Raw genomic sequence first — 16812 nt, forward strand, 5'->3', positions numbered from 1 at the left:
GCTTCGGGCTGGCCCATTAAAAAAAGATTTTGGTAAATTTTGGGAAAAAAAGATTTAGATAAGATATGATTTCATAAATGTGTTTTCAAGTGATAAGGAAAAGTTAAAGAGAATGAAGATATATTTTCAAGATGATATGATCAAGGAAATGATTATGAGATGAAGAGAAATTTTGATAAGTATTGGTGATAATATTAAGTTACTTTGTACTTTTACATGGATGTTTTTGTGGTATTCATATATATTTATGGATAAATATTTTAAACATCACTTATATACGTTTATAATGACTCTCTATTTATGTTATGTTGCATTTGTTCATTACATCCCTTTTTATAAAATTAAAACTATAATATTGAATACGGGTCGGACTGGCCCATCGGGCTGCACGTGCCTTTGGAAAATGGATCGGGATCATTTTATGTAGCCCATTAAACAATCGGGTCGGACCAGTCTATTTAAATATGTTGGTCCACCGGAGCGGACTGGGCCGGGCCGGCCCATTTGACAGCTTTACATGCGACATTTATTTAATCATCTGTAAAAACACTTAATTCAATTCACTGGTAAAATTATAGTTAATTTAATTGAGTTAATTATTTATTTAATTAAATTAATCATATTTTTCATGTAATTAATCAAATATAGTACAAATATAAAAACAATGTATAAAAAGTTTTTTTTTATTTTTATCTATTCTCGAATTTCATAATTTGGTAAAAAAATTGATTAAAAACATACTATTTAACAATTATTTTAATGAAAAAAAATGAAACTAATTAAAGTTGAGATCAGGAACATAACAATACACAAATGTACTATGTTCTTCCCAACATCATCAACACAGGAAGAACACACTAACCTTACTTTCCCATACAAATCAAATCATCATAACCCAAAACGGAAGAAGCTTGTAACACCATGACCCTCTTTCTCACCACCATCATCATTGCTTGCAGCATATACTGTTGCAGTGGCGCAACAGTCATAGAGTCAAAACAACAACCTGATTCTGTGGTTTGGATCGTTCAGCTTTCCGATCTTCACTTCAGCGTTCACCATCCAAACAGAGCCCAAGACTTCACCAACCTTGTCGGCCCCGCTCTTTCCATCATCAACCCCTCCCTCGTCCTCATCACCGGTGACCTCACAGGTATCTATCATTCATCAATCACTTTTCATTGGTGATTCAATTGTGTGTATGTGTTTTAGTATTTGAATTTTGTGGTATTTGTAGTAGTGATTTTGTGGATGATGTTTGTTTATTAGATGGGAAAAGTAAGGATTTGTTAACGATGAAGCAGAATGAGGATGAATGGGTGGAGTATAGGAATGTGATGGATGATGTTATTGAGAGAAGTGGACTTCACAAGAGTTTGTTTTATGATCTCAGAGGGAATCATGATAGTTTTGGTGTTCCTGATGTTGGTGGTTCCTTTGATTTCTTTTCTAAATACAGCATTAATGGACGATTGGGGAGGAATGGGAGTGTCAATAGTGTCACCATTGAGGTTAGTCTCGCCATGTGTTTACTGCGATAACTACTAGTTCTCATTCTATGAAATTTTTTATGTTTCTGTGTGTATTTGGTTTGCTAAAGTATGAAAGACTAGAGAGTATAGAAATATGTGTTTCATGTTTGAAAATATGTGTATGCATGGACAAGTCCAAAAAATAGGGAGCTCAGTAACTGAAGGCTTGAACTTTGTTATTATTATTATTTGCGTAATGTTTTACCTCCTTTCTCATTTTCACATACTTGCATTATATGGCACAGACCAAGGAGCGGAAACATCTCTTTGTTGGGATTGATACCACTATGACAACTGGCTTACGAGGTCCGACTAATCTTTTTGGGCATCCCACGGATCAATTACTAAATGATTTGGACTTGGAACTTTCACACTGGGATTCTCTATCAGGAAAACCAGTCACCAAAATATCGTTCGGGCATTTTCCCCTCTCGTTTTCTGCAGCCTCTAGTTCTGGAAGATCCTTGAAAGATGTTTTTCTGAAACATTCCATATCAGCCTACTTGTGTGGGCATCTCCATTCTAGGTTTGGCAAGAACTTAAAACGGCACCATCAGTTGAGTAATCATTTTTTATCCCTGCAGAATTTTTTTCAGTTTAACATACATCAAAATTCTTTTGAAAGCACTGGAAATTGTTCATTGAAATCCCTTCCAAAAGACTTTTGGGAGTGGGAGATGGGTGATTGGAGAAAGAGTAGAGCCATTCGAATTTTAGCCGTTGATAGAGGCCATGTTTCATATGCTGATCTTGATTTCAAATCAGGGGTCAAACGTACAATTATAGTGCCCACTTTTCCTTTAGACTCTCGTTTCATGCAGACATCTTCATGCCATCATAACTATGAATGTCAAACTGCGGCCACTTCATCTTATGACACAATCCGGGCTTTGGTATTTTCTGTTTCTCCACTTGAGTCTGTTATTGCTAGGGCCTATGATTCAAGGTCCGGAAGTCTTGAATTAGTTTTAGAAGCCCATATGACCAAGCATGATGATGAGGGGAACCTCTATTATGCTCCATGGAATCGCAAAGCCTTTGAGGATACTTCTCCTGATAGATTTTGGCTTCAAATTGAATCAAACGACATCATGGGTCGATCAACTTTGACCGAATTAAGACCATTTTCTATTAATGGTCATAGCTTCAAGATTTCTTGGAGCTGGAAGGAGTTTTATGTCATGGGATGCCAATGGGCCTCCTTATATTACCCATTATTATGGTCTGCTTTGTTCTTTATGTTATCCGTTCTTCTTGTACCTAAAGCTCTCCTTGTTTTTCAAAAGAATGTATATACTTACAAAAACTTTATCGCCAATAAAGGCTTAGTAAATGGTGTATTGTGGATTCTCCAGGAGCTATGCAGGGTTCAAACATTATGGTTTGGTTGGGTAGGATACCTATTCTATCTTGTATTGGTCCCCTGGTTTATGGGGCAAGTTTTTACTGAAGGGAAGAATATGGTGTACATGACCTATATGGGTTGGGCTTTAGAGACTTCTAATGGAAAGGGGAAGCTCGAGTTTGTTGGATCGCCAGATATTCTGGTGTTGGTTCTTCCTCATATATTATTCGTTGTTTTGCCTGCAATTTTGGTCACTAGTGCTCTGACTGCTGAAAGAGCAATTTACCGGGAACGTGTGTTGGCATTTTCTGGGAAGAAAGAAGACGATCATGATTCAAACTCTAGAAGATCTTTAATAAATAGAAACCACAGTGGCACGATATCTAATTTCCACCTTGGCAAGCGAAGGATCCGTATGCTTCTGTGTGTGCTTTGCTTGGCAATATGTTGGAAGCATTTTATGGTAATGTTTTATCATTGCAAGGCAGTTTTTCAGCTATCCTTGCCTGTCTTGTTTTTATTTATCGTATTTACTTGACTATTCATTGCAGAACTGCAGAACTCTTGTAAAAGCTTATGATATGAACCCAGTACTCCATTTACTGGGTTATGGTCTTGCAATCCCCTTGTTATTGGCATCTGCTGTCAGTGAAACCCGGAATGCCTGATGAAGAAACTTGTTTGAAGGGTTCACAGGTTCTCGTCCCAGACCAAATCTTTCCCCGAGGATTTTACTACAGAGCACACACATGTGCACGTGGTCCGTTCTGAAATTGATCGAAACTAGTGGGGCGTTAGCAAATATTCCACACCGGTGAACAGGCAACAGGAGCGCTGATTGTTTGGCAGGCCATGCCTGTAATCTGCCTTTGGTTCTCAGTCTATCAACCCAAATATACCATTCTTAATAGTGATATTTCTGTTGTTTGTACTATAAAGTGTTGTTTTATTGTTTAGTTTAGGAACTTTACTATTGGAAGAAAGAAGAGGGCTATGCAGTATGCACTGTATGGTTTGTTGGTTTTGCTAGGGTTGAAGAAGGATGCAACAAAGTTGTTATAATGACCGAGTCACTTTACAAAAACAAGTTAAAACTTGTATTTGTATAATGTTAATTTACTTTGATGCAGCTGCATTAAATTGAGACAAACCAGATGAAATTTAAATAGGAGAACTAAATTGAAATGATGGTAAAAAGTTTGAGGTATTTCTCTCATGATAATATGTTGAATACATATTGGAATGTGAATAAAAAAAAAAACTAGTTAAAGATGGACCTATCTTTAGAAGAACACGGACAACCTCATTCTTGTCTTGGAAAGAACTCAACATGAAAATTCTTAAAATTACTATAAAACATTCTTCTGCACTCCAAAATGGGGGCACCAAATTTTGAGAGATTTGAATGTTTGATATAGACTTTGTCTAGCACTAGTTTGAATTCTAGTTCAAAATCCACCTCACCAATTCTAATATCATGAACCAATTTAAAAGTTGTTAAGAGTCTTATTGCTTCCCTTGTGTTTTTTGTTTAAATATTTGCATTCTCTTTTACTCAACTTATTTTTGTCCTATTTACAAAAATAGAAAATTAATTTTACCAAAAAATAAAATAAAATTGTATTGGTCATAAATCTTTTAAATAGTATTTTAATAACATTTTAAAATAAAACTTTTTTTTTTAAATGAAAAAAAAAAAAAAAAAACATACCGAGGATGAAGCATGTACCTAATCCATCAAAAATTTAAAAAAAAATAGTAATTAAACATATCAAAAAGATTTTTTAAATAATTATCTTGAGCACATTATGGTAAAATAGTCTAACAATTTATTTTCACATGTATTTCCTTTGCGAATGATATGAGATATTTTTAATGAATAAATATTGTGCATGTTATTTCTTCAATCAGCTAATAACTTCTAATGAACTAAATTTTTGTTGTAAAAGATTTGAATTGCAAGGTCAAATCACTCTTTAATCAATAAGTGGTGTCATTTTCCTTGTGTTAATGAGATTTCATTTGGAATTTATATGTGTTTCTTTTATTAGAGAGTACAAGTCACATCCTTCTTACAAGCTCCTACATTTGGTTGAGTGAGAATTTTGACTCCCCGGCTTCAACAATTTGAATTCTCCCTTCAACCTCCTACACTTTGTTTAGAGAGAATTCTAGCTCCCAACTTCATATCAAACTCACTTTGAAATTCTTCAATTTGCCAACAACACTTTATTAATTGGGGATGGTTCTTGGAGAAACCTTTGGAGCATTAAGGCAGTTTTTAGAGGTTTTAAGTTGGTTTCCGAACTTCGGGTTAACTTGTTCAAAAGTAGACTTATGGAAATGAACTTGGAGGGGAATTTCCCTCAAACGACGGCTACTTTCCTTAATTGTGAGATTGGTTCAACTTCTTTCATTTTCCTTAACATTCTCGTTGGCCTGAATCCAAGAAGAAAAGAGGTGTGGAAACCTATGGTCTCAAATTTGAGACGTAGGATTTTAAGTTGGCATAATAAGCATTTATCTATTGGGTGTCGGGTGGTCCTTCTAAATTCTATTTTGTCGAGCATGCCGATTTACTTATTCTCTTTTTACAATGCTCCTCAAGTTGTTATTAAAGAGATTATCATGCTTCAAAAAGTTTTTTATGGGGATGTATGGAGGATAGAAAGAAGATTAATTAGGGGAGTTGTGATAAAGTGTGCTTATGTAGAGAAGAAGGGGGCTTGGAGTCAAACATTGCGGTATTTTCAATCTTACGCTTCTATGTAAATGGAAGTGGGAGATTTTAAACGAGAGGAATTCTTTTTGGACTAACATTCTTTTTGTAGGTATGGTGACATTAAGAGGAGTATACTCAATGATTGTGTGAGTATTATTTCTAAAAGAGCTTCGATTTGGTGGTGTGACATTTGTTCTATTGGTGTGACTGAGCTTACAACGGCTGAGAATTGGTTCAAGTCATCTATTGTGTGTAAGCTTGGCAATGGCAATTGTATTGATTTTTGGAATGATCATTGGATTGGGGTAGCCCCTTTGCATATTCAATTCTCATCTTTGTTTCATCCTTCTTCGACGGAGCGAGGTAAGGTGGAGGAAATGGGTGCTTGGACGGTTGATGGTTGGATGTGGCAGCCGGATTTCTTCACGGATGGCACTCATTCCGCCGTGACAGGTTTGTTGTCGGGTTTGCATTTGATTTTGTATTCGGTTCAGTCTTTGTTGGATCGGGCGAATTGGTATGTTTGGTGGCGGCATAAGGATGGCTATTCCGTTAACTCTTGCTATGATTTCATTTCTTCGGTTGGAAATACCGATGGTTTGTTGGATCATACTTGAACTAAGTTGTCTAAGAGTATTTGGAATGCAAAAGTGTCAAGTAAAATTTCTATCTTTGGTTGGAGGTTGATTCTAAATAGGCTTCCGACTATAATGAATTTGGCAAAGCAAAGCATTTTGGTGGGCGGTCACAATTTGATTTGTCCTTTATGTTTTGAGCATGAAGAACATTTAGAGTATTTTTTTGGAGGTTGTCGAGTTTCAAATCTTTAGTGGAATATTTTTTGTCGTTGGCTTCGTGTGGATCTTTTTGACTTTTCTGGATCAATTGTTGCTCGATTGCAAGCTTTAGAGATATCTTGTTTATCTCTCTTTAATTATGATTTAGGTTGGTTGTCTGGGCTAACTTTTTGTTGGATGATTTGGAATTGTAGAAATTTGATTCTTTTTTATAGAGGAATGTTGAGCAAATTCGATAGTTTGTGAATGCTTAAATTACACTTGTGGGATTAGTTTCTTGTAGGGAATAGGGTGGGTGTTGATTTTTCTCGGTCGGATTGGAATACCTTTCTGGGCCTTTGTTTTGTGTAGTTTCTTATTTTGTCGTTGTTTTTGTTTTGGTGTTGTGTTGTATCGATAGGTTGTGCACCCTTTGCGCCGCTTGTTAATTCATCTTTTGCTTATAAAAAAACAAGTTGAATTCTCCCTCCAAACTAGGGGTGTGCATGGTTGGTTATTTTCAAAAACCAAATCATAACCATTTTAAAACCATTTAAATGGTTTGGATCTATAACCATAACCACATTTTAATCAAAACTGGTTATAAATTTGGTTAAGATTATATAACCAATTTTTAAAAAAAAAAATCCAATTTTAAAAATTATTTTTTTCGAAACTTTTTTTTTTTAAAAAAATAATTTATTTTGAGAATTAAAATATTTAGATTTGGATATTAACCGGACTATAACCAAATCCAAAATAATTTAACCGGTTAATAACCATTTCATTATAGCCGGATTATGTGAACGGATAACCAAACCATTAATAACTAAACCGATTAATAACCATTCAATTATATCCGGATATTTAAAAATGGTTTAAGTTTGGTTATGGATTTGGACATCACAACCGAATATTTTGCACACCCCTACTCCAAACCCATATGCTTGGTTGGGTGAGAATTTTGAGCCTCAACTTCAATAAAGTTTATTCCCCTTTTAATATCTTAAGATTGGTTCAATGAGAACTTCGGACTTTTTTGGTACACTCACTTTTAGGCTAGTCATTGACTCATAAAGGTCAATGACACCATCTCCACCTTGATCCAATGATTCCTCCTTGAAGACCTTGAGGGCATTGACAATAATATTTACATCTTGATCGATGAGATGTTAGGATGTGAATAACACCAGACACGAAAAATCAAGATCAAAACACGGCCTTCAAGAGTTACACATCCTTCAAAATGATAATACGGGTTTATAAGCGCATTAAACCCAAAAATAAAAGATTTTATTCACTAATTAACGTCATCATCAGACCAATATTAAATACAACAAACTCATATACGACCCTAAGTAAAGAAATATCACGACAACTAACTACGACTTCGCCGAAGGGAATTTTATATATTCAAGTGTGACCCCTAAAATGAACTTTGTCAACTACAAATGATGACAAAAATACCAAACTCCAATCATCACATGGCTCTGTCACCTAAAGATGTGGTGCCAATTGTTCCAAACTAGGCTCAGTCCACATGCACAATATCGCATCTTTAAGGTTATATAAGACTCACAACATTATCTACAATTAAGATATACATTATTCTAAACCTAGTCTCCACCTAGAATATATATTACTCCCTCCGTTTTAAAATGAGTGTCATTTTAAGAGAAAAAATTTGTTTCAAAATGAAAGTCGTTATTTCAATTGTGTCCTTCAATTATTATTCTGTACATTACTTCCAATATATTAATAGGGTTAATTTAGTAAAAGTGCAATGTTTTGGGACAATATCTTGCATTTCTTAATTTGTATGCAAAAACCTTAAAGGACGTTCATTCTGAAACGGATGGAGTAACCTAAAACATCATAGAAGTTTGCGGGTACATCATTATCTATTAGAGCCAAAGGTCAAATTTCTGACGAAACACTGGTAATATCAACTTAAGCTCTAGATTGGAACCATTACAAAATACCACAAGTACATCTTCAAGAAGGGGTGCTTTATCTAATAGGGACTTTAACCCATTATACACCCTTAAGGGAGGTAGGAAAAAATGAGGGCGGTAAAATAGTTATGATTTAATTTTAAAAATGTAAACTTAATATTAGGATTTTTTTTCTTTTATTTTGCACTCTAGTTTTTAAAAGTGGTTAAAAGTAAGAGAGAGGATAACATTTTTACTATAGTAATTAGAAATGATGAAACTTTTATTAATTAAAGGGTAGAATTGAAAAAAATATATTAAAAATTGAAATGAATCATTTATTTTAAAATATCATTTTATTCCAAATAAGTTACTCATTGTGGGACAAGTGAGTAACAAAATACAAAATGAATCTTATAAATAAATAAGGACTAAAAAATTGAATAAAATAAAAGGAACTAAAAGTATAATTTCATTAGATAGCATAACATCACACAGACAACATGATAAAGGACTGAAACATTGGATAAGATGTAAGGGACTGAAAGTATCTTTTCATTTGATAGCATTACATCTCGTCAAGAGTAGCAAAAGAGACTCAGAAATTGTAGGCAAACAGCTTTCCTCTTTACAATATAGTCAACATTACAGAAAAGTGAGACAGCGTTTGGCAAATGATATTACAGTGGTGAAACGGCGTCAAGCACAACCACCATCTCTGATTTTTACAAAATGTCTATAAGTAGCAAAAGTATCATCCTTCCAGTAAATATCAGATACTAAATATTATGTGATCTGGTGGTTTGTGGATCTTGAATGGCAGAGCATGATTTCAGAGGTGTTAGTGGTGAAGTTTCACCAGGTTTCACACTTTCACCTCCAGGTGGCAAACACCTTTTAGAGAAAAATGCAGCAATACTTCTTGGTCCACCACTGCTCTTTTCTGTCAGTTCAACCACACGTTTTCGTTTTTAATATAGAAAGAAAACAACTAAATCAAAAAATAGGTTAAATTCTTAAAAGACAGGATATCATACCAGGTTTAACTGACAAACCAAGCTTAACCAATACTTCTTTCTTAACCTGAACAAATATAAAAGCATAAACTCAGCCTAAGTAGTACAAAACTCAATCATACAGAAAAAAAAAAAAAAGTAGTTTTAGCATGTGATCACAGCATAATTGGTTATTCCTAAATTCAATGAAAACAACATTGATTGTTTTCACAAAAGTTCCAAATAATTTCTGCATGTGGAACACAGATTCAACATAACCTAACATCTTAGTTACCTTGCAGATCAAATAAAGAAATGAGACCGTATAATATATCCATCCATATAAATCAGCAGGAGGCATTTAGGCAGTAGAAAAGGAATTAGTTTATGGAATTGGGATCTGTGGCTAAATAAGAACCAACAACTCCTTTATTGACTTTATGGGTATAACTGTAACATAAGTCATTTCTCATGATATTGACTTTATGGGTCAAACATAGGTCACTTCTCATGATAGCCAGCTGAGAGATCAATTCAGCTTAAGTTCATATGAACTCCAATAGATTTCTAGATCTATTGGTGAGCGGATCTATTTCAACATCCAGGGGCACAACCAACTACAGCTGCAAAATGTTTAAGGGATTGATGCAGCCACCTATACGACCTGGTGCCTGGAAAATATTTAGTCCCTTGACATTTGTATCTGCCTACCAACTTTTAATGATTTGCATTATAAAAATTAGCAGCAAGATTGTGGGTTTTCCACCCGCACAAACCTGCCAACGGTTATCAACATAGTCTGATACTTCTCGTACTTTATTCCTTAGTGATGACTTTGATGCGGAAGGAAATTTCTGTTGCAAAGACCTTAACAGTTTATTTATGCCCTGAGAACAATTCTGAATAGTGGTCACCTGAAAAACCAGCAAAATCAAATAAATCACTGTAAAGTGATAAAATTTGCAGGGTAACATATAAAATCAGCTGCAATTTCAGAAAAGCAAGATAAAAGGATAAGGGAAGTGTTGCCAGATCAACCTGTCTCTGCAAAATCAGAACTTACAATTATAGGTAGATCTGTGTCTGGTATGGCAGCCAAATCAGACGGTGGAGTAGCAGCACCTTTGCCAGTAGAGGGAGAGGCTTCTTGGTCTTCATCTTGAATTTTATCTGTTGATAATTCTAATTCTATACATGAGCCACCAGGAATTGTGTGCATACTCAAGGCTTGCAAGCACAAAAGTTCTTGCTTAGGAATGCCGCTATTATTGTGATCCAATACTGAAGGGTCTTTGTCAAGGATAAAATTTGGTATAATCACAGGGTTATTTTTACGAAGAGCATGCTCTGTCAAATTGTTAAGATATTTCTGCTGTCGAAGTAAAGCACAAAATTCCTCGGCCTCTATGTCATCCTTAGAGCAAAGTGAGCTATCAGCCTCTGCATGGCTAACATCTGTTTCCATTTTGTCCAATTGTGCACCCTACATATAAATGAAGATTTCATTAACAAATTGTACTGGCCTTCAAATTTACAGAGCAGATGTCAATTGTTTGTACAAGTGCTCAACAAAGGCATCTCAGGACATTTTATGCCACACGTGCCACAGGTTGTCATTGGATCATAAAACATTAAATAAAAATGAACATGACATGCACAAATTTCAAGACACCAAAAGGTTATCACTATTCCCTAAAATCATCAAATTATAAAATGTAAAACAAAGAACTTCAAGTAAAAAGATCAAGACTCTACCTCGTCTTCTGAAAGATATCCATCTGGTACAAAAAATCCATCTTCACTTTCTCCATCGGACTTTGAACATTCCTCTTGACATTCCTCTTCATCTTTCTCTTCATCTTTCTCACAATCTGAAAGACTTTCACCAGGCTCCTCCTTAAAAAAAAAAGACCGATGTTAGCAGATCAAATACATTTACATATATTAATAAAATTAGATTCAGAGATTCAAAGCACCTCTTCCCATTCCTCATCACTGCTAACTTCATAATCAAGGTTTGGATCCTTCCTTAAAGGATGGCGTGCTCCAACAACATCACTAGAAATACAAATTTTTACACATAAGCAAACCTCAACTAGATATACTAGAACCAGACATCATACCATGCAAGAAATTATTAATAAATAATAATATAAGATCATAAGCAATTACATGGATTTAAGTTAACCAACCAATAAGGCTTTAAATGTGGTGACTAAACATCCGCGTGTCTAGAAGAGACCGACAAACAAACTAGCTGAGTTTGGAGTTTTCCATTTTTTAAATATAGACATAGCCTTTTAAAAGTCAATCCGAAATCCATTAATGAAGCAGGGTCTAACCTTTTAGATGGCCAAAACCCATAAAAGGCTGGTCTAGGAGCATTATCAAACTGTAATAATTGTCTTCCTCGATGGTACTTCTTGGCATCAAGATTAGTACCGTCAGCATTCAACAAGCATGAATTAAAATCTAGACTACTTCCTCCCAATTGATCTACATCGTTTTCCATGCCCAACTCATAGTCCTGAATTGCAGCTTTACTATCTGTAAGCTTAAGTTTGTTAACAGCTTCAATCTTGGGATTCTGACGTAAACCCCATCTCTGTTTTCTGTTTGAGCGAATTGATTGTCCTAAAGAGCGCCATGAAGAAAAGTGTGACCTGCAGAATGAGGCATTTTTTTAAGATCTAAAAACAGTTTGGGATCAAAGAGTAAGGTAAACCTCGCTTATAAGTATAACCTTTAACAAAAATACATACAACCAAGCATCGTTCATAAGTTACTAGATCATAAATTAAAATATTCAAGGAAACCTCTTTTATACATTCGTCTCTTTCAGAAAAACAGATGTATGGGTTTGTTAAAAAACATATAAGGAAACATTGTATAATCTTTGACAAAAATACATACAACCAAGCATCATTGATAAATTACTACATAACAAATTAAAATAGAATTAAGAAATAAATATACATTAACAAGAAAATAATGGTGATAACAGATTACTTACATAAGAGTCAGAAAATGGTATTTATATAGTATAAAATATGGAAAGAATATATAACATCAGAAAATGGTATTTATATAGTATAAAATATGGAAAGAATATAGTATAAAATAATAGGAAAAGTATCAACATCAGCCAAAAAAGAGTTAGAAAATATGACTTTATATTTCTTCATAGTAAAAGTTAGATAGATATTTATTTTATTTTTATATGTACACAATTTTTATTTGTAAAAAATAATTATGGTATATAGTAACAAGTACAGGTACAACATGAATTTTTGAAGTACTGATGCTTAAAAGGGTAAAACAGTTCTACCTGCGAAGATCCTCGGGCGAAATATCACTACTTGATGCAAGAACATCATCCATCAAAAGAGTAGCTGACTTAGACAGGTTTTCATCCTTGCTGCTTATAAAATCAGATGCAGTTGGCTCAACTGAAACTTTGTCATTCTGAACAGAAGGATTAGGCTTACTTCTTTTCAAAAAACGCTCCATGATTGAGACTTGCTTTTGTAAATTACGTTTCTTTTTTAACTCAGCTTCTTCTTTCTCTCTGCGCCGCTGTTCTTTTTCTGCTTCCTCAACCAGCCTCTTTTGTTGTTTTTTCTGTTCGCAACATTTCTCATCACTTCTTACCTCGCCTTGGGACAATTTCAAATTAGTTTCCTAGATGAATTAGGCAGTTGGAACAGAGGAAATTTGTCAATTGTCAAACATAAATCTTTTCGTTAGATGAATGAAGTCAAAAAAATTAAGAATAAATATATCAACTAGTCATTAATATTTATCATCTAACAATATAGATAATCATAAAGATGTCTGCAAAGTTAGTTGTCAATCCTACTTCAACATCCTGCAAATTTTATTGGTTTTTTTGGTTTCTATATTATTGTCGTCAAACAGCTGTAATGGAAAATTGGAAACTGTACTTAAATTCATAGAAAACACAATTTCACAGCCAATGAAAGCAACACCAGTCACCAAGTAACGAGTAACTAAAGCTATAAACAGTATATGATGGAATCAAAAGAGCACTAACAATGGCAGTCGTTTCTGTTTTTATATCACACTGCATGCTTTCTTTTTCTTTCTCTTTTGCTTCAGCTTTCTCCTTCTCTTTCTCAGCTTTCTCAGCTTCTCTTCTATTTCTATCCAACTGTTTAATCAGCAATTTTTCTTCTTGGCTTGCTTTTTTCTTATCCCTACAGTTATAATTTAGAAGTAAAAAAATCAAAATACAATATTTATATACTTGCAGTAGAAATAAAACATGCTATGTAGGAACATAAGATTGCATACATGTCTTCATTGTTTTTCTGCAACAAGCCTTCAACTATCAAGTGGATGTCAGCCCCAGTAGAAGTTTTATTCAGCTTTTTTGAGGCCTTAATTAAGTCTTGACTATAATTAGGCTCACTTTCATGTTTCTTGAGTGACCCTATCATTTCTGCAAAGAAATGACATTGCAACAAAATACACATTAAACGAAGTTGTCATTTTCCCAAAAATTGATCAAAACAATGCATTCATCAGAAATGAAATCTACACTAATTACACGATACTCCACTATCAACAGCATATTTCTTTTTGCAATAAAAAAAGGAACCACTCAACTAATAACATTCAAACTATCACAAAGGTAATAATATTTGATATACTCCATCGTCAACCAAAACAAAGTAATCCATACCAGTTACAGCCATAATTCTCTCATTGATCTTTTTCCGCATTGTGCGCCGGATAACAAGCTCCCCTCTGACAGATTTTGGAAGCAACTTAACATCCCTAGTCTGCAATAACAACACAACAAATCCGTTACAACTAAACAATCAGTGTACTGGTATACATTCATCCTAAACGCAAACACAATTACTATCAACATACCCAGCTTTCAAAAATACATTGATTTACACGAACATAGCAAAAATGGTTAGTAAAATATCAACAAACATCACAAATGAATAATTAAAGAAACATAAGAATCACCTCCCAACACCAAAGACAAGAATCAGAATGATCTTCTAGTATATCAGCATCAGCATTGGGCACTCCATACATCATCCTCTGCCCAACAAACAGCACACTACTCTTCACCAACGCGGAGTTAAAACCTTCCACCAACACAACTCCCCCATTCGCCACCTCACTATTCAACCTCCCATAAACATCGTCCACAAGCTTCGACAACGGAAGCTCACTCTCCTCCATCAACGCCGCAACAACCGCATTTCTCGACCCACCGCATTGCTTAAGGTCAACAACAACCTTCTTACCCGAAACCTCTCTGTAGTACCCAAACAGCCCCTCGAGCTCCTTTTCTAGGGTTTCGATTTGAGCAAGCTTCTCTTCTGGTGTTCGAGGGTTCGGTAACTTGGAATTGACCTCTTTCTTTCGCTTCCGGGAGTTGGTTTTGGGGCGATTGGTTGTCGGATCTTGAAGTGGTGGCTGAGGAGGAGTGGCTTCGAGGTCGATTATGGCGGAGTTTTCCATTTGCATGGTTGGGGAAGGTGAGATCTGAGATGAAATGAGGAACCCTAATCGGTGGGAGAGGGAAATGAAAATGGAGAAAGGAATATAAACGATAAAGGGAAAGTGAAATTTTAGAGTTTCGCGCCTTCGTGCTTTATTGCCTCCATTTCTAAATATTTAACTTCTCACCTTCCATACCCTTTCATTAGTTAATTAATTAATTAATTAATAAATGTACTAAATATCAGCATTAATGTCTTTTTCTCTTCATTTTTTAGTACAACGCTAATAGCATAATATATGTATATTTAATTATATTTTAACCAAAAAAAATTATGTAATTTAAATTATAAGTATTATTATTAGAAATAGTGTACATCTACATCATTATAACTTTATTTATTCATAAAACTAATGTAATTTTTATGATTTAGTCTTAGTTAGAAACTCTAATCATGTTTTAGTTTCCGGCCGTTAAAATTAAATAAGAATTCAGTTAAATAAAAATTACACAGTAATTAATTATTGGAAATTCGTGTGAATTTCATCCGATAAAAATGAATGTTAAAAAATGTGGAAAAAAATGTGTTTTCAAGAGCACTCTATTATCTATATGGCAAACCGTTTAAGTGAATAGGTAGTTTTTCACCAACTAAATATTTAAAATTATTTAATACTATGACAAGAGATGGCGATATATTTATTTGATAGTGTATGACTTCTCTTATCTTTACAAGGAAGGTGTATTGCATGTGTCTCTCCTTTCGGTGGCACCAAATATTAGGACAGCCGACACCATATGCATATGACATGACATTTCTTCCAGCTCCTTTTGATGAACAACTTCAGTCTTGCTCGAAAAATAAGGATAGAGTTATTTTGAAGTAAAATATTGAAACTCTCTAGCCGTCAAAGGACAACTGCAGGCCAAAGGTAGCAATTACAATGTGCTAGAGGTCGAGGTTAAGCATCCTCGGGACTAGATATTCCCAAATCTATTGCAAATTTCGAAGGTATTTTAACGGTTTGCCCTCTTCCATAGGACATTACAGCATAATACCCTTATAAGATTTAGCGTCGCTCACGCATGACGTTATTTGTAAGGCACCCTCTGCCACAGGTTGATTGGGAGAACCTTGTATCCTCGTCCTAGCCAGGACAGGAAGTTGGAATGGTTGAGTCGGCAGGGGACCTCGTAGTTGGAAATATCCTTATATCCAACATATGAACGAATTTTATAGGTAAATGGGTGACCCTAAGTGTCATCTTCATTTGAAGTGTCGTCCGGTGACACTTTGTCTTATCAGCAAACAAGAAATCAAGTGGGTTAGGTAAATAATCACCAAGAATTATAAAATAAAGCGTGAAAATTCATACAATACTCACCAAAGATGATAGTGTATTCTCTATAGTAGCAGCATCCACTAACAAGTGCAATTTTATGTGTTGCTTCCTTTGTTTCTTCGACATTGATCAAGAAAGCATAATGCCATCAACAAATCTCAAACATTCACAAAACGTCACCAATTTTCTCATCAAATATGTCTCCTTATAAGATAATTCATTTAGAAGAAAGATATAAGACTCAACCTTAATAAAGAGTAGCAAAATGGACCGCCCCGTCGGGCATGCCTATTTTGTTCGCACTTTTTGCGGGGCAGACCAAGGTCTTAGGTTGCACTCTCTAATATGCACCCCCTACCCTACCTCATTTTTTGCGGACTTTTGCAGGTACAAATTTTTTTTGCAATTTTTAGGCTATATTTTGTGTAGTGTTTGCGGGCATGCCACGTCCTCGTATTTTGCGGAGCACACCAAGATTTTAGCCCCGCAACCTTAACTATGCATGCTTTCATGCGCCCCGATTTTTGCGAGTTTTTACAGAATGGGTATGCTCGTTTGACTCCCTTAGCCTTAACCATGAAATGGCTCTGACGCCATAATTTAGAAAACCTATCTGAACATCTGAAGGGCGCCTCAAATTGAATGTCACACATTCTCGCATATGCCGTATTGGTAAAAGG

At 34.9% G+C, this 16812-nt stretch overlaps 2 protein-coding genes across 2 annotated transcripts; one reads left to right on the forward strand and one right to left on the reverse strand.

Annotated features, from left to right (window-relative positions):
* The first annotated feature begins 795 nt into the window (after positions 1-795).
* LOC131629354 (putative metallophosphoesterase At3g03305) lies at positions 796-4043 on the forward strand. Its single transcript, XM_058900142.1, has 4 exons — positions 796-1153; positions 1270-1511; positions 1778-3340; positions 3429-4043. The coding sequence occupies exons 1-4, from the start codon at positions 922-924 to the stop codon at positions 3543-3545; spliced, it is 2154 nt and encodes a 717-aa protein (XP_058756125.1). The 5' UTR covers positions 796-921; the 3' UTR covers positions 3546-4043.
* A 4793-nt stretch (positions 4044-8836) lies between these two features.
* LOC131629355 (chromatin assembly factor 1 subunit FAS1-like) lies at positions 8837-14947 on the reverse strand. The gene is made up of 12 exons (XM_058900143.1): positions 14306-14947; positions 14010-14109; positions 13619-13766; positions 13359-13521; positions 12633-12985; positions 11647-11967; positions 11281-11362; positions 11060-11200; positions 10368-10787; positions 10081-10218; positions 9347-9392; positions 8837-9252 (listed from the first exon to the last, which is right to left on the reverse strand). The coding sequence occupies exons 1-12, from the start codon at positions 14813-14815 to the stop codon at positions 9089-9091; spliced, it is 2586 nt and encodes an 861-aa protein (XP_058756126.1). The 5' UTR covers positions 14816-14947; the 3' UTR covers positions 8837-9088.
* Between the last annotated feature and the right edge of the window lie 1865 nt (positions 14948-16812).

This window comes from Vicia villosa, unplaced genomic scaffold (genome assembly GCF_029867415.1).
Source record: "Vicia villosa cultivar HV-30 ecotype Madison, WI unplaced genomic scaffold, Vvil1.0 ctg.000561F_1_1, whole genome shotgun sequence".
Lineage (NCBI taxonomy): Eukaryota > Viridiplantae > Streptophyta > Magnoliopsida > Fabales > Fabaceae > Vicia > Vicia villosa.